Source organism: Strix uralensis, chromosome 2 (assembly GCF_047716275.1).
Source record: "Strix uralensis isolate ZFMK-TIS-50842 chromosome 2, bStrUra1, whole genome shotgun sequence".
Classification (NCBI taxonomy): Eukaryota; Metazoa; Chordata; class Aves; order Strigiformes; family Strigidae; genus Strix; species Strix uralensis.
In genome coordinates this window covers 73127255-73151920 of record NC_133973.1, presented here as the reverse complement: position 1 = coordinate 73151920, position 24666 = coordinate 73127255, and the positions used below count along the sequence as shown (strand labels likewise).

At 36.6% G+C, this 24666-nt stretch overlaps 1 protein-coding gene across 3 annotated transcripts in view; it reads left to right on the top strand.

Annotated features, from left to right (window-relative positions):
• The window catches only part of MYO16 (myosin XVI), a 403249-nt gene that overhangs the window by 157529 nt on the left and 221054 nt on the right, over nt 1-24666 (top strand). For all 3 annotated transcript variants that reach the window (XM_074859294.1, XM_074859293.1, XM_074859292.1), the window contains exons 5-7: nt 6715-6823; nt 19736-19860; nt 23774-23899. In XM_074859294.1, the coding sequence (XP_074715395.1) occupies nt 6715-6823; nt 19736-19860; nt 23774-23899 (360 nt within the window). The remainder of the gene's footprint in view (nt 1-6714; nt 6824-19735; nt 19861-23773; nt 23900-24666) is intronic.

Below are 24666 nucleotides of genomic sequence, written 5' to 3'. Positions count from 1 at the left end.
ACTCCTAGTTATGAATCTGCTCAGGGGGTAGCTTGCTTTTTCATGGGCTTTTTTTGATGTTTTGTGCTGGAACAGGAATCCTTGGTTTACTCAGGAGCTCATAGAAATTGATTAACTATATCCCAAATATCTTAAAAATCTGTGGTATCATGGAGAAGGGGCTTCCTTAAAGATTTATGTGGAATGAGCTAAAATGAGAATATTAAGACTGCAATCAACATTCTGACACACAATATCTAGATTTAGTAAAATAGTTTCTAGATTGTTCTATACCCAAAAAGAGAAAATAAAAGAGTTAACTCAGCTTGTGTGTCTCAGTTTGCTTCTTAGTAAGCAAGTAAACCTGGATTACGACAGGAACAGGTAGGGGAACTGTCAGTGGAGGATCTATAATTGAAATCACTAAAAACCTCATTTGTTTTTTCCCAGCTCTTCTAGTAACCAAATTGTTATTTCTGTGAAATAATTTCCTGCCTACAGAAAATCTGTTGTTGAAATGGGTTGGAAGGAAAACATGCTTTTGCACTGAGAGCAGCTGCTCAATCTCAATTAATCTTTTATTTCGTTGTCTGTGGTTTGCTAATGTGGAGAAGTCTGATTTTTTTTGAACCTTGCCTTTAGAACTGTTCCTGTTCTGATTAGCATTGTGAATTTGTGAAAAATGGGATGACCCATCACTACACTACTGCATAGAGCAACTTTATCCCTTTCACTTTGGTAATGAATGAGTCAAATAAATCCAACAAGAACCCCAAAAAGAGGAGCCAGCTAGATTTCTGAGATTTGGTATCTTGAATGAAAATTTATGCAAGCCATTGAGGTTGGAGAGCAAGATCGCATGGCACCAAGGAGCCCATAAGCATGCGTCATTTCCTGTATGTTCCTTGTTTGCAAGCAAATAGAGCATTATATCCTGATTACTGTTACTTTCTTTTTAACTGAGAGCATACTAAGGGCTTTTGGAAGGATGTACCATTTGTGCAGTAGCCATAGTATACATGAGAGCATGCATATGTGTGCGTGTAGACCTTGGGCATCCTTCAATGAGCAAAACCTTTTAATGAAATGAACATGAAGCAGTAGGTTAATAAAGGGGGGGAAACTTAACTACTCATGTTACAGGAACTAAAACACCACAAGTATTTTGTGAAGAGCTACATGTAGTCTTGGTCTACTCACATGGATAATGTCATCTTATAAAAAGGAACAGTTTGTAAATCATGTGGTTATATTTTTAAAAAATGAAGGAAAAGTGAATTGTCCAAGCTGTTACTGAAAAAATGCTAGCCTTTTCCTTTTGGAAACAGTGGTTAACATAGAGGAGAGAAATTTTGGTACATTTACAAACATATAAATGATTAAATTTATATATATATGGAGTATGTGGAATGGAATAAAAATAGATTACTAATATAAATATAAATGAGAGTATAAATAGTTATCAAAAAGTCAGGTTGGGGGGGGTTGACAGTTGACTGCACAAATTGCACATGGTTAGCATACTGTGGAGCACTTGAATCATAGTAACAACTGTGCAGAAGCCTGTTACTAGGAGAAAACTTCTGTTTTGTTTTTTTCCGTAGTGACAGGTACATTAACAAGACAGTTGTTTCTCTGCCTCTGTCCTTTTTTCTTTCTTTCTTCTATCCACACATACTCCTCAGGCTACATTTTATTTCTGATTACCTTCATAGACCCTCATGAAGCCAATGGTGGTAATCCTAGGTAAAAGAAGCAGTGGCTGGGTCATGATTTCTGTATTGAAAAATATTTTATAACACACCTGGGACTTTCTACTATATGAATGAAGCTAAATTACTTAGTTATTTCAAATATTTAAATAACCTGCATGGAACACAAGTTTAAAAGCATAATTTAAGGCATGTAACAGAATACAGGACTGTAGCATCCTAGCCGGGGAGCTAAGCAAGACATAGTACCTAGGCAGAGACATGCCCAAATCCTTCCCAAGTCCTCGGGCAAGCTTGGTAAATTAGGTGTCCTCTAAGAATGCCTCAATCAGATTACATTGCAGTCCAGTAAATAGGTGGAAATTAAAACAGGATTAAAAATGCACAGTAAAGTGATTCTAATATAAACTGAAGTCTTTTGAATCATCATTTCTGGGACCAGAAGGGAAATCTTATCTCCTTTCACTAGCCAAAGGTATTTTTTCTTTGGCAGCAGGCTCTGATTTCTGGTCATATGGGCATAGTGTGCAAATCTGGCACCGTCTATTCAGCTAATGTTGATCACCAGAGTTCACTATCTTATGCTGTCTCTATGCATGGATGTTGTTCTGCATAGCAGAGCATGCAATTCAGTTGTATTTTGCATTCTGTGTATTGAACAAGGTGTCTTTGGGAACATTTTTTAATAATATATTTAGAGATTTTCCTTCTGCAGTCTTTCTAAAATAGAAGCAATTTATCATTGCAGATGAATATTTTTCTCAAAAATATTTCTTGTATTTATGGGCTATATTGGATAAAGTTTTGCGATGCATTTATCTTTTTATTGAGAAATGACTTGAGAATGAGGATGTGTTGAGAATGGGTAAGCCAGTAACTCCTCCTGTACACTGAGCACTGCATGCAGAATTCAAGCAGGTGGATAAAACATTTGAACTTAAATGGAATAAATACAGAATTCCATTTTGAATATAAACAAGGTATGCATATAAATTTGGAAACTCTGATATCAGCAGTCTGGGAACAGTATTCCTCATATTTTCTTCAAGAGCTACAAACAGAAACCTAAGAACAAAATAGGACTATATTCAGATAATCTGAATTCCATCTGTATCTCTAATCATATCTGGGTTTCATGTCTGACCTACAAGTCCATATATGTAACAATAGCACTCAAGTTCTTTAACACAATTTTGGCCATCTGAATTTGAACTAAAGGTACAATATTTGTGTCATCTGCTACCTGCAACATGTTCCACATCTTTGTCATGCTCTGTCTGTACTTTTGCTTGAGCCTGCTGTTTTTCTGCTGTTTAGTTTGCCACTCTCTGACCCCTACCAGTTACATGTGTGAGCTTCTGCCATGTCTTCTGCCTCCTGTGGGATTGCCATCTTGTCTTTACTTATACAAGTAACTAAATGGGAAGTTTGCATTATAATTAGAAAATAAGATTTTACATCAGCTTTCAGGACTGGCCATAACCAGCTGAGAGGTGCCTGGGAATAAAAGAATTCCTGAGCAACTGAAAAGTCTGTGTCACATTTAACAGTGAGTAATTTCCAATGTATTGCAGGCAAATATGTAATCAGAGTGAACAGGAAGAAACGTCCATGCTACAAGCACTTCAAAATATTGGTGTGTACAATTTGCATCATACTGACAACCTGTCACATATCTTTTTGGCAGGGTATCATGCAATACACTAAGAAAGGGAAATACAGTGGAATTTCCCACCTTTCTATACCTAGAATGCCTTTCTTTCCAAAGCACGCTGAAGTTTGTTGCTGGGCATAACCCACATGAAGCTGTCAGTGTGGGGCTGCAAGCAGGGCTGGAGTGAAAGAACTGTCGAAGTGGGAACCGAGCAGAGGACCTGGGGGGAGTCACATCCTGGCAGGATTGTGGCCAGTGAAGAAGGCCATGCCAGAACAGTGAAGGAAGAAACAAGAAGCCACCAAAGAAGAGGAACCACATCACGCTGACCCCAGTCTCCTGGACTGCTCACAGCAGGCATAGCATGTGTGCGGCAAGGGGATTGGGGACGGGAATGGGGAGGAGCAGTGTCTGGAGAAGAGTCCAAGTGTAGTTCCCTAAGTGTTTGTTTGTTTGCCTGTTTCTATTTTTCAGTAGCAGAATCAGTAATTAAAAGTTTGTTAGTTGGCCAATTAAGTAAAATTCCCTGGCATGAAACTTATTTTATAGCTAGCAACAGACTTTACAAAACACAGTGTTTGTGGCTATTCTCAAAATATTTGGTACAGTTCTTAAAATTAGATTTGCTGAAGTCAGACGAGTCAAACAGCCTTCTCCAATGAGGTGACTGGTTTGGTTGGTGAGGGGTGAGCAGTGGATTTAATTTACCTCTATTTTAGTAAGACACTTTTGACACTGTCTCCCATGGCATCCTCATAGACAAAGTATGGGTTGGGTTAGGTAAGTAGGCAGCGAGGTAGATTGAAAACTGGCTGAGCGGACAGGGTCAGAGGATTGTGATCAGCAACACAAAGTCCAGCTGGAGGCAATTCACTAGTCGTGTATCCCATGGGTGAACAGTGGGTCCAGTCCTGTTCAAGGTCTTCATTAATGACCTGGACAGTGAAACAGAGCACACCCTCAGTAAGTTCACAGATGATACAAAACTGGGAATCAAGGATGATACACCATATTAAAAATGCTTATTATTAAATCCCACGAAATATTTCTTTTTGAAGTAAGATACTACTTTTGAATGTGCACCATTATCTAGAATTGCATCTTTACCTGAATTCTGAGACATTCTCCTACCTCTGCTGCTACAGCTTTCACCAAACTTGACCTTGTGTTCAGGTGCATTGTGAACATTTCTTAAGAAATGAATTAATATAGAACCACCCAATAAAAATTACCTGGAGCTGATAATGATAATGATAATTCCATGTTATATCCTTCTTTCACTGACATTACATCTTAGAAAGGAATGAAAAGTATGCTGCTGGCCAAGTTAATTATCCTACTTCTCCTGAATTTAGTATGTCAAAAGTCTTTTGATTTCTTAACTCAATAAGGAAGAATACATAGGTTTGTTTTATTATTATCCTCCTGACCTCCTTCTGACATTGCCTGAAGATTATCTACATGCAGGGAAAGATAGGTAGCTTGAAGACTTTGTGCTTTTATAATGTATGCAAGTCAACTAGGTACGAAAATATGTTACTTCCTTGATTCTACCATCACCAGAAAACTCTCATGGGTCAGTGAGTATAATGTAAAATAAACAAAAATAATGTTTCCTAGCAGTGAAACAAGTGCAATAAATAGTTGTTAAAGCATCCTGCAAATATATTATGATCTTCAAATCCATCTTTTATTTGATTTTTGATCATCTTTTTAATTTTATCTGTCAGGACAGTCAAGTAGAAATTTATTTTCATAGCACTATAATGAATATAAGATTTTATACCTTATAAGTCTCTTTTCTTATAAGTCTCCTTCCATTCCTTCTCATTAAGCATGAGAGTCAACTTCTGTCATCTAATCTCATTTAGCAATTTAAAAGATATGCATCTAATCTAAACCTGCTGTCTAGATTCCCCTTACAGTCAGTGCAGCAAGACATGCACTAAAAGAAAGCAGTATACCTTGTAGCAGGATGGGTTATTTTGATGTATAGGATATGGTGTAGTAGGATATCTGAGGTGTTTGAGATAGCTGAGGTGAGTCATTCTTTGATGCCTGTCTGTCCCCTCCTCACTACAATGGGAATCCAGGAAATCACCTCAGAGTAGCAGTCCAGCTTCAACACGTTAAGTTTGATGACATGAAGCCTACATGAATTTGCTAGTTTTTCATGTCATATTTCAATCTGAGCCAGGAGCTAAGCCCATTACAAGTTTTTCTTTGATACAGTACTTATAGAGTAAGCTCCTGAAAGAACCAGTCATACTTTCTATTAATAATTCCTTATTACAGTTGACCTCTGCTGCCATGGTTTTAAGAAAGGCTGTCCTTGGTACCCCTCATTTTTATTAGCTAAACTTTTTATCATACAAGCTGGTAAGAAAAGTGATTAAATTTACCAGAGGTCACTCTTATTTCATAATTCCTTGCAGTTAAAAGCCATTGAGAGAACACTTGAAATGAATTAAAGTTATGGCCTCTTAAAGAAGATACATGACATTTCACTGTAATGTAAACTTTTATGTCCACCAGACATTTATAATATTTTCAAGGATGAGTGCTTTCTTATTAAAAAAAAAAATGCCCTTCATAGTGGAAATTTTTACACTAACAATATTTGATATAGAAAATACAAGTTTTCCTATTGTGCTGGTGGTTTATTTTCAAGCTTCTCATGAATCTATTCCCATCCCCCCTCACCTCTCCTAATGACTCCTTTTAGTTGTCTGTCCTTTATATTGAATTTTGAATGAAACTTATAGAAATGTCAGGTTGGCTCCTTTAGGGAGCGCAGTTGAAATAATCAAGCTCACTTTCATTGTCTCCAGTTGGTGACAAATGGCAATTTTATTTAGCAAGGGATGGTTCTCTTTGAGATTGGATTGATGGACGAGGCCATAAGAGGTTGGGCTGGCTGACAAGGTTACCCCTACCAGCTGTCTTTCCATCCCTACTGCATGAGTGTCTGTGCTGCTTGTCAGTCAGCTTTTGAACTACTGCTGTTTACTGTGTAATGTTTTAAGGCAGGCTGTAGTTGGTGACAGCTTACTTTACTTTAAAATGCTGTGCTGCAAATGGTGATGGTTCCAAAACTCACGGATGAGCAGCTCAGACATCTGTGCAGTAAAGGCAGACTGGACAGCTAGGGTGGCAACAGTGTCAGCCAGCCCTTTTTGACATTCAAGACTCCTTTATTTTGTCTTTGCTTTTTTGTGTGTTTTGGTTTGGTTTGGTTCAGGTTATAATCAGTCTGCTGTCTAAGAAATCCAGCTCTGAAATGTTTTTGAATGTAAATGTATAAGAACCCCAGTAGTGTTTCGAGGTTTCACTACAAAATCCTAAAATGTTTTTAATTCTTGTCTGTAGGCTGGAGCAAATGTGCTGCTGCAAGATGTTAATGGAAACATTGCACTTGATTATGCCATAGAAGGGACTGAATCTAGCAGCATCCTTCTGATGTACTTGGAAGAAAATGGTAAGTCAGCTCTTCAGCTTCTGGAACGTTTTTATTGAATATGACATAAAACTAAAAAGGGTGCATATTGATTTGACATAAGTCAGCACTGAAGCCAGTGGAACTATATTAGTTTGGAGATGACGGGAGGAAGATGATTTGGAGTCACAAAAGCTTTCAGTGAGTTTAGATTGGAACTAACAAAGGTTAGTGGCAGTGGTCATAGTCAGATCTGCATTTGCCCATTCATAGGGAGATGCTAGAATGTGAATTCAAAGCAGAAAAACTTCAGTAATGCAGAAGCTTTTAAAACAACTAATTTAACTGTGAGGACCAGGTTTCCCATTTTGTTTCATTTCACATGTGAGTTATGTATAGCTTCAGAGTCTACATTTTCCAGTGGCAAGCTGTTAAATACATAAATCTCTGTAAATCATCTGAATGAAAATGTATATGAAGCTTTATCACTTATTCAAAAATATTAGTATTGGTTTTGTTTTGTATTGAGAAAATACTGTAGCTAGATTTCTATTATGAAGTATGCTTAATACATTATAGATGGCAGGACCTGTATGGAAAAAAAGAGTGTGCTATTCACCAGTTCCAAACTTAGATAAGGGTTCTGAAGTGAGATTTCTAGCATTGCTCTTGACTGTAATAGGTTGTCTTAACATTCTATGTGCCTCATCATAACAATGAGGAAAATCTATTAAGCAGAAATAATGAGCAGTAATGTAAAAATGTAATTTCAACATTGCCTTCATATAACAAATCTGTTTTAATGTAAACTGAAGTTATATCCTGTTAATGAACACTTAAAAGAGAAGTAAACTTAGACTGGCAAGGAAATTACACTCAGTGTCAGGTCTTATACTGGCAGTCCATAGCACATCCAGTGTATTGCACAGATATATTTTATAATTTTGCTTCCTTGGTGCCTGGCAATGTCTTTACAGCTCATGAACGCTGTTTTTGGGTTTTTCTAATGGCAAGACCAGTATTAGCTTCTAAAAACTTGATTGCCTTGCAAAATGCAGATATTTGAAATCTAAATGCTCCAAATACTTTGGCTGATGTGGTATTTAACATGTAGCATACAACAAGCGTGGAGCATACAAGAAGATGTAGTCTGATTACTTGCAATTATTAATGCAGATCTATCAGAAAATGCTTCCTCTTTCCTTGGCTGTCTCTCTTTTTGTTTGCTTGCAAAATGAAATAGATTTGGAAAAATAAAAGAAAAATATTTGCTAGTTTCTTGTCAAAGTGTCTACATTGAAGGAACAGTGGATTTTTATGACTAATGTTATCAGTGTTAACCTCTTTTCCAGTAGATAGGAGAAGCACTGTTCCTCATTAAACAATGATTCTGTGAATGTGAGATGTTTCCAAAGAAAAAAACCTAAACATTATGTAGGTGGCATCTACCTCTAGCTAAGCCTGAGTTAATCATCCAGACCTTTTCTTTTGGTCAATAGAGAGAAATAGGAAACACATGTATTGTTTCAGCTCTTCCTAACCTGGCTAGGTGAGGAGAACTGACTTCCAGGACTGTTTTTTTCTGCTGACTAATAAGAACTTAAGTTGACAAGTGATAGTTTATCAATCTTAGTTTTAGACTGTTAGGGTAGATCAATCCTATCCCTTAATTGCAGTACTGTGTGAAATCCTGACCTTTGGGTAATCAGTGACATAATGCCCATCAACTTCACGTGGTCTGTTACTATTCTTGTATGCAGCTCACAGTACCCTTATTTCACACTTAGTTTTTAAAATTTAATTAGTATCTTCTGAAATACTTGTATAGCATACCATGGTTAATAGCAATTGAGGAGGGAATCCTTGAAGGCAATAAAGCTGTCTGGATAAGTATGAAATACTTTGAATTGCCGAGACTTAAACATTTCTCTGTGGACTGTTTTTGTGAAGCCCCCATCATTGCCTAATCCCCATGCACACCTGCATATGCATACCCCAACACAGAGCAATGTCATGGCCAAAAATCTTGTACAAGAGCATTAACTGATCTTATAGTAAATGCCATCTTCAGCCTGTAGTGTGAAACACCCACCTAAATAAAACTCACCCCTTAAATACAACGTATAAGGCACATTTCCGCATCCTCTGTACTTCCCTGCATTCTTGAAAGATTTCTTTAATATTTTCCATTCAGCTGTGCATCCTGGTTTACAATGTTAGGAAGAGATTGATGTGTGAAATAGACTATAATCATTGCCTCTAATTGCAGAGTTCACAGAGAAAAATAAAATCAAGTGCCTTATGGCTCGGCTAACAAGAAAACAAGAAGCTATCAATTTATTTTGATGAAACGAAGTAAGATTGGAACAAGTAACTTTGATGCTACAGAAAACTTTGTTAATTGGGGACATTAAACTTAGAAGTCTTGTGTGTTTACAGTTTCTTACAGATTTCATCACTGTGGTAGTTCACTGTATCTGTTTAACTGCACTACAGATCTTAGTGAGTGAAGTCCCTCTTATTTGTCACAGATAATCTAATTTACTCTGTGGAAGGTCTGGATAGGTGATAACAACAGCCTTAGACGCATTTAATGATTTATAGATTTTACTTATTTACTAAAGTTAGTTCTTTGAGTTCTGTTTGTAAATTATCTGTTAGGGCATAGGATTGTCACAAGTGCAAAGTAAAGTTAATCATCTGGCAACTGCCTGAAAGTTTTCATATATAATTTATTGTTGTTATGGAATATAGCTCATCAGGACATTATATGGAGATTATATTACTGAAATATACATGAAATTCTGTATATTTCAGTAAAATATTCTCTTTTTCCTGTACAGAAATCAGTGTTCTCTGATGTTACATTATGTTTTGTAATTGATGTTACATTGTATACTGTAACTAATTATTGACTGAAGAAAGCAATAAGCAGACTTTACTTACCTAAGAGAAAACAAGCTGAGGTACATATCCTCTGTATATTAAGAGCATCCTTTGTGTTGGGTAATAACTCTAGTATACTATAAGCTTCATTTAAGATATCCCTAATCGAGAATGGAAGGGAAAATACAGCATCCAATTTCATATTTAGGAAAGTGGTGGAAATAGTTTAACTGTGTGATATTTGATCATGTTTTAGGAGCACTCAGAAGCCTTGTGTGCTCCTGAGTTGAGTTGATCTATCTAAATCAAGTGTCTCTCAGTTACTCTATAGCAAACCCTCCTTAGAGCAAAAGAAAAACTTAAAAGGTAGGTATCTGTAATGGATCATCTGAATTACAATGTGAACTGCATGCTTCTTTCCAAGTGCTGTGAAAGGAGCCCAGAATGGCTAGCTGAGATGTAGAAGTCTGCTACACTGGATGGGATCCAGTTTAAGGTTATGATATTTAAATTTACAGGTCTATATCTGGGTGCCTATACACTAGATTTGGTCTAAATTCCTATTACCATTAGTGGAGTTCTAGGAAATACTGTCACTAGAGAGCAGAAGGGTTACTCACTCGACCAGCCACTAGGAAAACACTGGTAAACACTGCTGAACTTTTTCTGTGCCAAAATATCACTGGCTTTGCATGTTACTGGTCTTGTTTTGCTATGAAAAGAAAGACATTTAAGGATTTTGAAAAATAAGATGGGGAGACCATCTGCTACAACGTCCTGCCAAGGCAAGGCCAACTGAGAGTAGCCCAGGTTACCCAGGGTCACGTTGGGTTGGAGATTCTACGAACTCTCTGGGCTCCCATTCCAGTGCTGAGCCATCTTCATGTCATTTTTTTTCTTATTATTTTCAGTTGAAATTTTCTTTGTTGCAACTTGCACCTGTAGCCTCTTGTCTTTTCATTGCTTACCTCCAGGAAGTGTCTCCCTCCAGAGGCGAAATGAAAATATTAGGAAGCATAAAAAGGTGTTGGGTTTTTTTTTTTTTCACTATTTGTCCTGTTTTATTATGAACCTGGTTGATTATTGGAATCATTGTGAAAGTCCACCTGGCACCTTTCGTAACATTTATTTAGATTAATATCAGCTTTATGTTTTAAGGCAAAGCTTCTGTTGTGTTAGTGCCATTTTTTAAAATATCAAACTTTAAATGACTGCTAGCATATTCTCTTTGTTTTTAGAGGCAGAATGTTCTACTGTAGAAATGTGTCAGTGAAACTCTTATTATGTCGTATGATCCTTATGTTTCCTTCTTTTCCTTTAGGCTGTCTTAAATATTTAATGCTCTGAAGAATGTTGCATTCTTCAGAACAACATTCTTTTGTTGTTCCTTTCTTGGTATTTAGTCGCATAGTGGATTAGATGACTCAGATATAAACTACAGATGAGTGACAGATATTTCTTGGTTCCATATTTGACAAGTGACAGGAAGTGACACATTCACTGTAAATTATTTCCAAAAAAGAGGTGTTCCCTTTTGTCCTCCAGGATCTCAGGCTTCAGCATTCAGTAGGATAACTGTGCATTCCAAGAACATCAACCTTGTTATTTAATGTGAGAAAACAATATCTGAGTATTTGCAATATTTGGGGTTTTTTTTTAAGAGATAAGTATTCTACACATCTGAAAGCAAAATAATGTCTTTCATGTCTATTGTGTAGTGAGAGTTTATGCACTAGCAGATTATTACAAAACCAAGAGAAAACCATCTGTTGTGATTTTTTTTTTTTTAAAGAATGACTGAATTTGAACAATATAGCTACCTTAAGATACAGATGGCTTTTCTTCTGCTGCTATGACACAGGTACAGAAAAAGAAAAAAAAGGTTATTGCTTTTCTACAAAGTATTCTTTTTGTTTTTAACAATTTTCTGCAGGGTAAATTAATTTAAAATAGCCAGTTAAAAGTTATTGACCTTTGATGGTAATCGAGCTTTCATGTACTTAATCAAAATCTTTTATAGTATTCCAAGCTGTGTGAATAATGTATATGTTTTGTTCTCTGAATATTAAGGGATCATATTCAGGTGTCTCAGAAAACTGTATATAGAGACAAAATCATGTGCAAGTCCCATCCATTTAGGTGGGGTTTTATGGTTTAAATTACTTAAAATATTGTGCAGATTTCACAAAAACAGACCATGGTTTATTAAATCCTTACTAGCAAATGGATTAAGCCTTACTTTTCAGCTGCAAAGTAGAAAGAATAAATTTCTTCTTCTGTCTTGCAGCAGTAGGTAGAATCAAAAGAATAGAAGCTAAGGTTTAGTACAGAATCCTACAATGAAGACAGTGTTTAACATTAGCTAGAAACAGTCAACTCATAAGTTACTACTATAAGGAGAATTTCTCTGAATCCAACAGTTAACAACATAAGGGAAATAACATGTGCAGGGAAAGCTGATTCATAAAAGTAATGGGCAAAGGATTAAGGAAAAATTTACTGCAAAACTTACACTATACAGTAATCTAGAATGGGATAGGAAGATACATCCAAAAAATTATTTTGGTTAAAAATTTAAAGTAATTTGAAACTATTCATAAAATCTGGTATGATTGGGCTAAAAGCCAAACTCCCACTCAGCTGGTCACTCATTCCCCACCTGAGCAGGACAGAGGGAGAAAACAGAATGAGAAAGCTCGTGGGTCAAGATAAAGACAGGGAGAATGCTTACCAGTTACTGTCACAGGCAAAACAGGCTTGACTTGTGGAAAATTGTCAATTGGAATAGATTCAGGTAGTGAGAAACAGAAAGACAAACATTAAAACAACACCTTTCCTCCCCCTTTCCCAGGCTTGACTTCACTCCTGCACTGCAGACTCCTCTACCCCTGCAGGCGGCACAAGGGGGTGGGGGAGCTACAGTCAGTACATAGCAGTTTCTCTGCCACTCCCTCTTCACATTTTTACTCTTCTCCAGCGTGGGTTTTTCACATGTACACAGTTCCTTCAGGAATGTCCATCTGCTTTGCTGTGGGTGCTCCATGGGCTGCAGAAAGTCCCTCTCCCTCCTTCTTCTCTGACCTTGGTGTTCCCTCAGCTGTTTCTCCCTCTTTTTGTTCCTTCTTTGTCTCTCTGTCCACTGTTTCTGCCCTTCCTTAAATAGGTTTTCACAGAGGTGCCACACTTGCCTGACAGGTTCAGCTGTGTCCTGTGGTGGGTCTGCTGGAGCTGACTAGAACCATCTGTCCTCCACCCAGGATGGCCCCTGGCCTCTTCCCGCAGAAGCACCCCAGCAGCCCCACAACTGCCAACACCTGGACAATACCTCTGTTTGTGTGTTTCTCAACACTGGCAGTTTTTAATGAGAATAAGATCAAAATGAAAATACCAGTTATGTGTATTTTTCATCAGGTTTTATTGTTATTATTTTAAAAAAGTGTTCAGAATACATACACCAAAATGTTCTAACATTGAAGTTGTGTGACAGAAACCCTCAAACAGATCTAGTAATCCAACGAGGAAAAAAAATCATATACTGTTTCTTCAGAGCACTCAAGAAAAGCAACTGATATAGATCAATATAATTTCAGAAAAGTACTGCTTTAGACTTTCATATTTAAAACTACAAAAGGCTTTTCATAGACATTAAGGAATTATTGCTAACATACTACAATAAGAACGCACCAAAATGTCAACACGTAAAGACCGTTAGCACTAAAGATCAGTGAACTTGAGCTAAAACTAAATCCCCTGATATATTTTCTATTTTAGAACCATGTGATGTGATCTTGATTTCTACTTACAAATTTTCTATTGATAATATTGATACAGTAGGTTGACAGAAAAATAGGCAACCAAAACCAAAAAGCCTCAGGGTGGTTCAATTTTCACTCTGAATCTTGCTGATTGGGAACAACCTAGCCATAAGATTATCACACACAAAATATTTATTTTCTGTGGAGAGCTTGATTAACTGATGGTAGGAGTTAGGTGGTGATGTTGCCAGTGAGAACAGGGAACTAAATGAGATGTTTTAATAGATCTCTTCAAGTCCTGAAACCTGAAACATATGGAAAACGTGATACATTGAAAATGTCGTAGTTGAGAATGCTCATCTGTCTTCCTTTGGCCTTTATGTTTTTTAATATAAGCTTAAATAAGCTATCTTAAATTTTATATTTTCTAACTCTTGGGGAACTGACTTTGAAGTGGATTAAAGAAAAAAGTCCATCATATGGAAACATTTTGTTACCCATATGTTTCTATCAAAGGAAAAACCTTTATACTCACTGTGCAGAGTTTTGGCACTTGAATTGACATTTTAATTTATAGTCAGTAGTTTACGATCTACTTTGTAACTGATGCTAGAAGGAAAACAGGCATCTCTTTGACTAATAGGCTTTAAAAAGATTTAAAAAAAGGTTGTGAAGAACATCAGAAATTGGGAATGCCCTTTTAGTATCCTTTCAAACAGTTTACTGATGAATAATTTAATTCTGTTACCAACGGAAATGAATTATAAATTTTTTATCAAATTTGTAAAATTATAACCCTTAGCAAGTTAGGAAAAAAAAAAAAATTCAGTGCCCAGAGTGCCCCCATGGGCCCTGCGACCTCTGCACCCTATTCCCAGTGGCTTGGCTGCTTGTGCTCAAAGCCAGCTCTGGTATAGTACAGCCATGCAATCTGGGAGCAGCCAGCTGAGAAAAGAACTAAGTTGTGAGGCAGAGCTGGGAGAAGCCTTGTCATGATCTTTCACCCACCCTTTGGCTCAGGAGCCACATTTAGGCTCAGGTCTTTGTCCTTGGTCCTTGCTTGAGGTATGCCTGTGCCCAGCCACAAGCCTTGCTGATCCCAACCCTGAACCACTGACAACCTCCTGGTTTCACCTGATTTGTCTGTACTTGTTTCTAGAGGCTTTCCTGGTAATTACAGGACTGTCAGTTGGCCCTGATTCCCATCACCAGACCTGCCTGATTTTCTTGTTTGGGTACTGTGGAACTGTGCCCTGGTCAGCAAGGACACCATCCTGCCTGCCCTGTGCTCACCCTCAGCTCCTGGCTCCCTGGCATGTGTTTAGTAGCCTGCTTTTACTGATCTCTCACAAAAACTTCTAAACATAATATATTGAAGGACTTGCAGAGAAATCCTGAATGTAGAAATACCATCTGTGAAGAGCTCATTTCGGACATGATACTTATGACAAGTAACCAGAGACAATGATAAACTTGTTTTGCTTCTGTATTCTAGTATTAATACTACAAATAAAATAATAAACATGGAAGACACATCTACAGATGAATGTTTTAGTATTAAGCCAGTCTGTTAAAATAAATGATAAATATTATTTTTGTTTTCATACAAGTTAAGAAGAGACAGAGTTCATTTAACTAATTTTGGCTGGAAGGGTCATCAACATCCTCATTATAGAAGAGAGAAGAAATAAAAACATGTTTCACTAGAGTGGGCGAATTGTCACTCTGATGTTTACATGAGGGAGAGATGGAAATTCAATTTCTGATAGCATTTTCAGACTAGAAGAAAATAAACTAAACATCCTTCCCTAAGCATATATGATGATATATCTAATGGCAAAGGGGTAGAACCCAACAACAACAATCAGTTGGAACTTTTGCAGTGAATTAGAGCTATAGGCCTGGGTAGTTTTGCAAGTATACATTCTTTGGCAGATACTGAAAATATTGGCTTCCCTTCTCACATAATAAATGTTGGTGAAGTGTACCTGTTCATGTGCTGACCTTTGAAAATCAGATGCACATAATGCCAAACAATATGCTCAAGAGCTACTGAACAATGTAATTTAACAAAAATAATGCTCTTTACAAAGCTGTCTAGTAAGCAGCTGGAAAAGTCCTTCTAAAACTTTAAGCAAATAAAGTTGAATAAAGTAACAGCTACACATGAATATTTTCATGAATTAAAATTAGTATTTCAAGAATGGTACTATAACTTTTTTTTTTCTCATTGATGCTTTGTAAACATGTCTATCCTATACTATGCTGCACATGACAAAAATAGACATTCTAAACCATAGTATACCCAGAATTACAGAATAATACAGACTGGCTCGTCACACTTGGGATGAAAAGAGCCTTGCTGTGTTTACAGCTCTGTGCAGGAAAGACGAATATAGACAGGGTGAGAGAAGACTTAAGTAAGAGGAGAGGAAAGATTAGCTTCTCAAAGCTGTTGCAAGCTTTTAATGTACATCTGTGTTTGCAAGACAATATTGACCTTTCTCAAAGAGTGTTAAGCCCACTGGAGAATGAGACGTGCAAGTTACAGAAAGAGTGGCTGCTGGGTGTGTGCAGTGGGTATTTCCCAAAGAGTGCTTGGGTGTTTTGCTTTACATTGGCCACAGGAATGGCTTTCCCCTCAAAGATGGAGAGACTTCTTGGTACTGGACATTTCTGAGAAGAATATTTCTTATAGCAATTCTCAGTTCTGTTTGCCATGTATTTTTTTACCACTGCAACTTTTTGAAAGTTATTTTCCCTCTTTTTATCTGAGGATTTTACATTCCTTTGGGTTGTCATTTCTATAACCATATGCCAGAGAGGGTGAGACAGCCAAAGCACATGAAATGGTTTTGTCAGGTGTTTTTCTTAAACAGTGAGAAGTAATATATTTTGCAGCTTTTAGGTTATGCTCCTGCTTGTCATCAGCACTGATACTCATCACCAAATGCTGTGCCCTGCAGGGTAACTACTGCTTTAACTGTTCCTTCTCCATCTCATCTCCTGCAGAATTTGTAAGCATGTAGCTCTTGTTCTTATTCTACAGGCTATTTGGAGCGTATTTTCCATTCTATGCCTTTCTTTTTGACTTTCCATTTTTTAAAATGTGAATCCATTCCCATAGTACATGCCAATTTGTTTTTCTTCCTCTATTCATGCTGGCTGTCGTCCCATTTCAGCTGAATATCTAAACCATATTTCTCCTTTGAAAAGCAACATGAAGGTCATTCTTTGATTCAGGCAGCAAGAGCTACTCACTGTATAAGTAACATTTTGTTGTTCCATCTAAACTCATGAAAAGTGGACTCTCCAGAATTACAAACTTGATTAAGGGAAGGCAGTTACTGCCCAGGTCTCCTTGTTTGAGCCTCAGAGACTGATACGTGTGCACACTTAGTAGATCTGCTTTTCGGCTCCCCACTAGAGAAGCCTTCACGCTGAAGCCTAGAAGTTCCCGAGTTCTTGGAATTCAAAACTCTGCAATTCTAAGATTGCAATTTGATTATCTTTTCATGTTTTCATTCTGTTTTCTATAAAGGCAGAGAAAAGGAATCCCTGTTGTTTCTGTAGCATTTTCAAAACTCCTTTGGATATTTACAAAATGAAGCCTGTGGAACCATGTCACTGTGGTAGCTCACTTGACGGCTGTTTACTGCTATTTGTTTAATGAAATGTGTATCATTGCTTTATACAACTATTAGTTTGAAGCCAGTAAAGCTCTCTTGACATTCACATAGACTGTGCCTTTGGTGCTCCGTAGCATTGCTTATGCATTTTCTTTGACCTGATGGGTGTAATTATATTTGTGATAGAAGGCATATAGCAATTGATGCAGCTGAACTCTTTTCTTGATTTCTTCTTCAGCATGAGCAAAGTTAAACTTTCAACAACTAGCTTTTTGTGGCCCCAGACAGGACACACCAAGGTTCTATAAAATGCAATTTACAAGGTGTAAGGATCAATATTTCACTGTTAGGATAAGAATACCCTGATAACTTAATTCTTTGACCATGCTGAGTGTAAGTCAGTAGTAAATTGCTAGAAAAGGCTGAGTGGACTGAGGGGGCCTCTGCCCTCAACCTGTAGCCATTACTGTAATTTACATGAACAAAACAACCTGATAATAACTGTTTTTACCTAAGTCTTTCTTGTGAACTTAGTTTTGGTTTTGAGAATTTGAGGTATTATTCACATGCAAAAGAGGTAGTAGGTTAATTTCCACCTGTTGCCTCCCTCCTTGAAAAACAAAACTTATTCTAATTGGTTACTGGAGAAATCAAGAGGAAGAAACAATTGACATAAGTTCTGTCAGTAATACTTAAAAATGACTGCCTTCATCAGCTATAAAATGACACGTATATTTTAAAACTTTAATCTTTCTTACCTGACAACATTAGAAAAAACTTTATCACTTCAGCTGCTCAGTCTGTCTATGTTATGAGTTCAAAAAGTGAAGTCAGTGCTGCAGATGATAACTAAATTTGTGTGTATATAGCCCTTCACACCCCATAGTGTTTTGGAAATTTAAACTTACGCATTTGAGAAAGTTCTGTCACTGCGACAAGAACGTTAAACTATCAATTTACTGTTGCAAAAACCAGGAAATAGAAACAGAAAGAAAAAAATATTTAATTGATGCTATGTGTCATGAGTAATCTGTGAATGTCATCAGGTAGATTTAAATCTTTACTGTGAAACATGATGAAGGCATAAAAACTTCAATTCTGACAAAATGAATACATTGGTTGTTGGGAGATACTTGGGACATCCTATGAAATCCTCATTCTGTTCCAGTCTAGCAACTGTCACGCAATAGGATATTAGCACATTCTGCCTTTGGGTGATTATCTACTTTAAGCTATAAATATTATATTTATAAAAATATGTTTGTTATGTGAAGATCACGGGTTTTAGTCCAGATAAAGAAAACATCTCATTTTCTCCAGTTTAGGTTTAATTTGTATTTTATATTTGGTGTCATTTAGAATCATTTAGGTGACAGGTGTGAAAATATGAGAATAAGTAAATGTGGCCAGCAAGACAGTGCTCACCTCAGAGCTGAAACTCTTAGAAATGCTGCAGGCAAATAAAATTCAGAACATAAAGCAATGTGTGTAGTAACATGTTAGTGAAAGAAAATGATTGGGATTCTTTGCTGAACTACATGTGGTACACCCATTTATATGAGTTTCAGAGTAGATTAAAACTAAGATACTTTAAATATGCTTTTACCCTGAAACATGCTTCAGTTGTTTTAGTAATGTAATAAACTGCAAGAATTGTTGAAAATGTTAAGTGAACTTATGAACTAAATTAATATATTATTTGTCACTTTTCAGCTCACTGACAAATGTAGAAGAGAACCAAGAAATCATTTATTCGTATGTTTTTTGTTATGTCATGGCCAGGGCAGAGAGGAAGGATTTTTGTACTCAAATTACATTTTCTATATATGGATGTAAGTGACCACATGAAACTAGAAGTAGAAGAATCAAGCCCTGAATTTTGGTTAGATATTCCAACCAGGCCACAACCAGTTGCTGATTTAAACACTTAGCAATTTTGTTGTACCCTCTGTTCCTAATTTTAAATCTCTTCAGACTGGTCACCAGGCTTTCTTTTAGTTATAGACTGCCTTGCTTATCTTCCTTTTAAAACTCTACTTTGACAACTGTTTCTTTTGGTATCAGTGCTGATACAAGCAATCCCATGCTCCCATACCACATTTTCTCTTGGTTTATGGGGCCTTGCAATGGTCAAGGCTTAGCTGGAGAACTAATCCTGGTTAAAAATAACCCAGGCAGATAAAAAAGTGTTGAGTTTTAATGTCATTTGCTTCACTTCACAGTCTCTCAAGCAGTTGAGCTGACAGGTTTGAGGGACTTGTCTGGGCACTGTGATGTATACACAGGGTTGAAAGAATGTAGCCAAAATTAATTTTCATTAAATAAGACCCAAACACTTGAGTGGCTTCCTTAGAGTGTTTAGTTCTTTCCCCATTCACAGCTATTTTCACAATCCCAGTGAATTTAATGATATTACAACCTGCTTTACCTACAACTGCTCTTGCCAGTCAGTAGGAGGTCAGGCCTGTTTGTTTGATATTGCTGACATTAAATCATCTATGTAGTGACTGATAAATAAAGATATGAGTAAACTTGTTAGTAAATATAAGTAAACATATTCTATAAATACACACTGAAGTCTAATTAAATGTTGATTAAGCTTTTACAAACCCAGAACACAAAATCATATATCTGTTATTTATTGATGAATAAAATGGCAGGTTTTAGCCTTTTCTTTTTCCCAGGTGTAGACCTGAATTCATTGCGCCAAATGAAGATACAGAGACCTATGACAATGCTCACAGATGTCCGACAGCTCATATCAAGTGGAGGAAGCGTGAATCAGAAGAATGATGAAGGAGTTACCCTGGTGAGTGGAAATATGTAATCATCACCCTGTGAATAAGGATGAACTGCAACTGTGTAGTGGTGAGCATGTTTGAAAGGCAATTCTCTAAGAAGCAGAATGCAAGATTTTGGTTCTCATCTGGCCTGTTGGAAATAGATATATGTCAATGTCATGCATAGCACAGATTTTAAAATAGGCTAGTGCAGCATCTCTGTCTTAATGACAACTTTCTAGCTCTTAGCCACTGAATATGCAACACAGAAATTAATAGCAAAAAAAAAATATTGGCACTGTAATTTAGAACTGCAGCAGATACTTGTGGTCTCTGACATTCTGTGTAAGTGAGGGCCTGAAACTTCACTCAGTGATTCCTGTTTTAGGCTCATATCTTCTGGATGAGCCAGGCTAAAACACTGTTTCATGAAGCTGTCCCATCTTAATTCAGTGTAATGAAGCATCCACCATATCAGTGGATAAGTATTCCTCTGTCTCCTTAATTTGCATGTTATTGGTAGTCACTGTGTCTCAGTATACTTTTTTTCTGCTAATAGATCTTCTATCCCTTTGTTTTTTCAGGATTGCTACTTCTTCAGCTGTCAAATAATTTGAAATTAATGTAATAAAATATTTTAAAAATTAATGTATTTTTCCCTAGATAGCCATCTGTTCTCTTTGCATATAAAATCTTCAGCATCATTATCAATCAATAAATGGCCATCAGTAACATTAACATATTGAATAACTTCTAAAAATTCTTTTGTGTTTTTCTGAAAATACTGTACTAAAAGAATTAGAAAGAAAAAGACATATTATTATTATCATCATCATTAATAATTAATTATTCCAGGATTTAGGTGGAATTACATTCCATGACACTGAATTAATACACTGAATTATTAGTATTTAATTCCATATTTTAATACCTGTGAAGTGTTCAAACTATAAATGAAAAAGTGAACAGCCTCATATCTGGGATTGTTGAATCCAGCCACTGGCCACCTCAAGGCAGTTAACTGTAGTTAAAAACAGGAGAGAAGCAAGGGAGGAGTGGGAAGAAATAACATAACTTTTACTTTATTTCATAAAAGCATTAATTTAGCTTCCAGTTTTCTGATACATTTATGCTCAGGTGCTAAATCACAGTAAAATGCAAAGTTGTTCCTACTCTACTTTACTCTTACTCCTACTTTAGTCTGAACTGGCTTAGTTAAACTGAGTTATGAAGTTACTAACTATCACTGTATAAAACCTTTTCTGTAGTGAGCTGGAATAGTTGAAATGCATGTCTGAAATATGTTTAACATTATTTTAAATGCTAGGAGAAAAGCGTTATGGATAGTTTGGTTTTTGTTGTTTGCTTAGTGGGATGTTGACAAAGGGGACATTTTTTGCACCAACAGTTTTTATGTTGAACTTTGATTTTCTGAACTTCTTTCACAGTCTTGCAACAAGTAGCTACAGAGTGGATCATTCTGCTTTTGTCTGAGATTTCTATTATGTGAAACTTTTGTCTGACAAACTAGTGGGAAATCTGGAATTTGTTAAACTGCTCTGTCTCTATTCATTGGTGTGGAGTCAGCCAGTCTGTGATAGCTGTACACATATCAAAAGGTTCTGGGAATACTTTTTTGTTGCTCTACATCTATCTGTAGAGGGAAAACAACAAATATCTCAGCTGTAAATAGCCGTTTTCTCTTGATAAATTTGTTTTCTCTTGATGTAAGTCCATGTGTAAGTTAAGATGAATCAGGCAAAAAATTCATAACATAAATATATAAGTGCACACATTCTCACAGATTCATAGCACATACATATGTGCACATGCAATACAGACACAGAATGATATATTGCAAAATTAATTTTTTCTGCCAAATTCTCCTGTAATAATTTTTTCTTTGAAAGATTTCCATCACAAAATATTTCCTTTGTCCTGTGAGCTTTTAAACTACTAAGATAGCACTTGTCAGATTGACATCTGAATAGAAAATGTAATTTCTTCTTTTAAAACAGAAGAAAAGCTGAAGCTATGTCAAATTATGGGAAAATTTTGAGGGTTTTGTACATTTGAAATTAGAGCATTTATAGTGTACAGATTTAGCTTTCTGTCCCCAGAGTAAGGGTATTCTGTCCCCTTTCCAGAGGAAGATTTTTGATGAGGTGTAATGTGTTTCATCCCTCTGCATCAAGCATGTTCACAGAGAAAACTTTATGCATACTCTTCAGGTGCAGCTGAACAAGAAATTGCAAATAAGGCGAGTAATATCCTGGACTCTGTTTTTGGTGTCTCCTATGCTTATAGTGACTTTGGAACTGCACAGTTCTAGTAACAGGTTTATTGCAAGACTGTTTTCTTGCCATTAGCTATCCATTTAAATACTCAGAAAAATAGCCTCTTTGCTAACATTACTTCAAGGGAAAAAAAAACATAGTTGGGCTACGTGGTTTGGGGATACAGGTTGCCACCTATAATCTCAATTCTCCATTTCTGAAATCTTCCTAAGCCCTGTTCTTACTGACCATCATGAGAACTGAATCCTTCTGATTGGGGATGAGCAAATATATTGTGCCAATTTTCAAATGGAAATTTTGTCCCCTTTGCTCCCAGAAGTGGAGGGAATTTTTGATATCATAGCAGAGAACCATGAGAAAATAACGACCACTGAACTATAACCTGCATCAATCTTGTCATGTGAAGAATGTGCCTCAACAGAGTTATTCACCATACATAAGAAACAATTTCCACCAAAACACAGAAATGATGAATTTTCCCTGGTGTAGGATTCTTTATTACATTTTCCTCTTTTACTTGATTATTACCAGAGTAAATAATTTGCATTGCCCCACTATATTTTTGTCTATGATCACTTTCTCTCTTTCTCTCTTCACAAGTCCTGTTTGATATTATATTGCTTCTATATTTATTTTACATACTTGCTATTTGTATTAATTAAATAAAAAATAAAATCTTTTTTTAAAAAATCTCATTCTATAAATACCATTTACAGTGGAATTGATTGCTGATATAAATGCCAAACACATATAGAGCCTTGAATAGTAATATATTATAAAAGTTAATGTCTAGTTTCTGAAATCATCCATTATCAAAGATATTTTTGAGTTTCCTCTTTCCCCTTCTTGCCACTACAGTTTTCAGTACCTTATCACTCATACTGTATTTGCTACTCAGAATGACAAGCCATGAGCAAACACAGCTACCTTTGAAGTCGTCCCTGCTTTAGCAGCAAGTTACACTACTTGATCTCTGAGGTTCCTGCTGACCTGAGTTTCTGTCATTCTGTTACTGCATTTTCCACCCTCTCTCTGTTCCACTTGAACTCTGAAATGTGGTTTACCGAAACAGAAAATCAACTAGAATTATTAAAACAAATACTGCTTAAAATAATTAACTATCTAGGAAAGCAATACAAGTAAAAGAAATAAAATATCTGTGGTTCAAAATTGAGAAGGTATTTTTTGGTACTGATTTCATGCTGCAAACTCAATGTGCTTGGTTTGATTATGTGTTAATGAATTAATTTTGGAGTAAAGTAGTGTCAGATTACATCTGGGATATTTGAACTGCCACAAAAGAATGTTAGGTCTAGACCAAGCTCTGTTGAAATATATGAATCTACCTGGCCTCATGAAGTTTGTGAATGTGTTTGAAAGGATGTTTGCTTGAATTTGTATGAAAAGTATCTAGTGAGTATCTAGTGAGTAGTTCTCAATAAGCTATCATTCTTGTCTTTAGTTTTGTTTATAAATGCTATAAAAGGTTCTGCAGTGGTTTTCTAGTCTGTTATTATCACATGTATTTTGTATTTGTCATTACTGTCATTTAGCCAGTTAGGTCTGTGGGGCAGCCAAGATATGCAATAGCACGTCATGGGCTTTTCTGAGTTCTTTAAACTGTTAAGATACTTTTATATTGCAGCTGCATGTGGCCTGCGCTAATGGATACAAGAATGTTGCATCTCTGATACTGGATCATGGGGCTGATCTCAATGTAGTGGATAATCAGTACTGGACACCCCTACATTTAGCTGCGAAGTATGGACAGGTAAAGCTTGATTTTTTTTGCCTGCTTCTCTTTTCTTTGTGATAACCTTCTGTAGCAATAGGAAATAATTTCAAGTAAGGGAGACTTGAAATTCTGGTTTTAATGTGAAAAGCTTACACATTCCTGTACTATAGGTGACATCTCAAATGGCAGAGATCATTTGAGAATAAACATTGTAAAGCTATCAACCCAATACAGCTCATTAAAATCAATCTACCATCAACAGCAATTTGTCTCCAGCAAACATTAAATTTGCACTGACATGTGAAAGGGAACCAAAATAAGCACTTTTGTCTGTTATTTTCTTATATTCTGATGTCAAACTCTTACTTTTTAGCTAACTTTTTTTTTGCAGTTTATATTCCAGAATTCATTTAACACAACAGTCACATTTAAAGTTTTCCAGTCACTGAGTTGTGGCATGGTGCTCTGGGTTTGGGATTTGAAGGCCATGCCTAAACATGACTTGTGCCTCTTAATATCCTACCTTTTCACTTTTCCTTCATCCTCACTCTCTCCAGACATGCTCAGTGAGCCTTTGTTATAGTCTGACCACTTTAGGAGAGATCCCCACAGCTCCCACTGCCCCACCTCATGGCTCACAAATCACCTCTTACCCACAGGTACCTTCCAAAAACCTCTCTGATGCATCCTAGCTCAGCCTCCCATGTTCCTGCCCTTTCTCTCGTCAGGTCTTGCTGCAGCTCCTGGAAAACTCGTCCTTTCTTGTCTTTGTCCTCCACCAGGATGGGCTGGACCTGATCTGC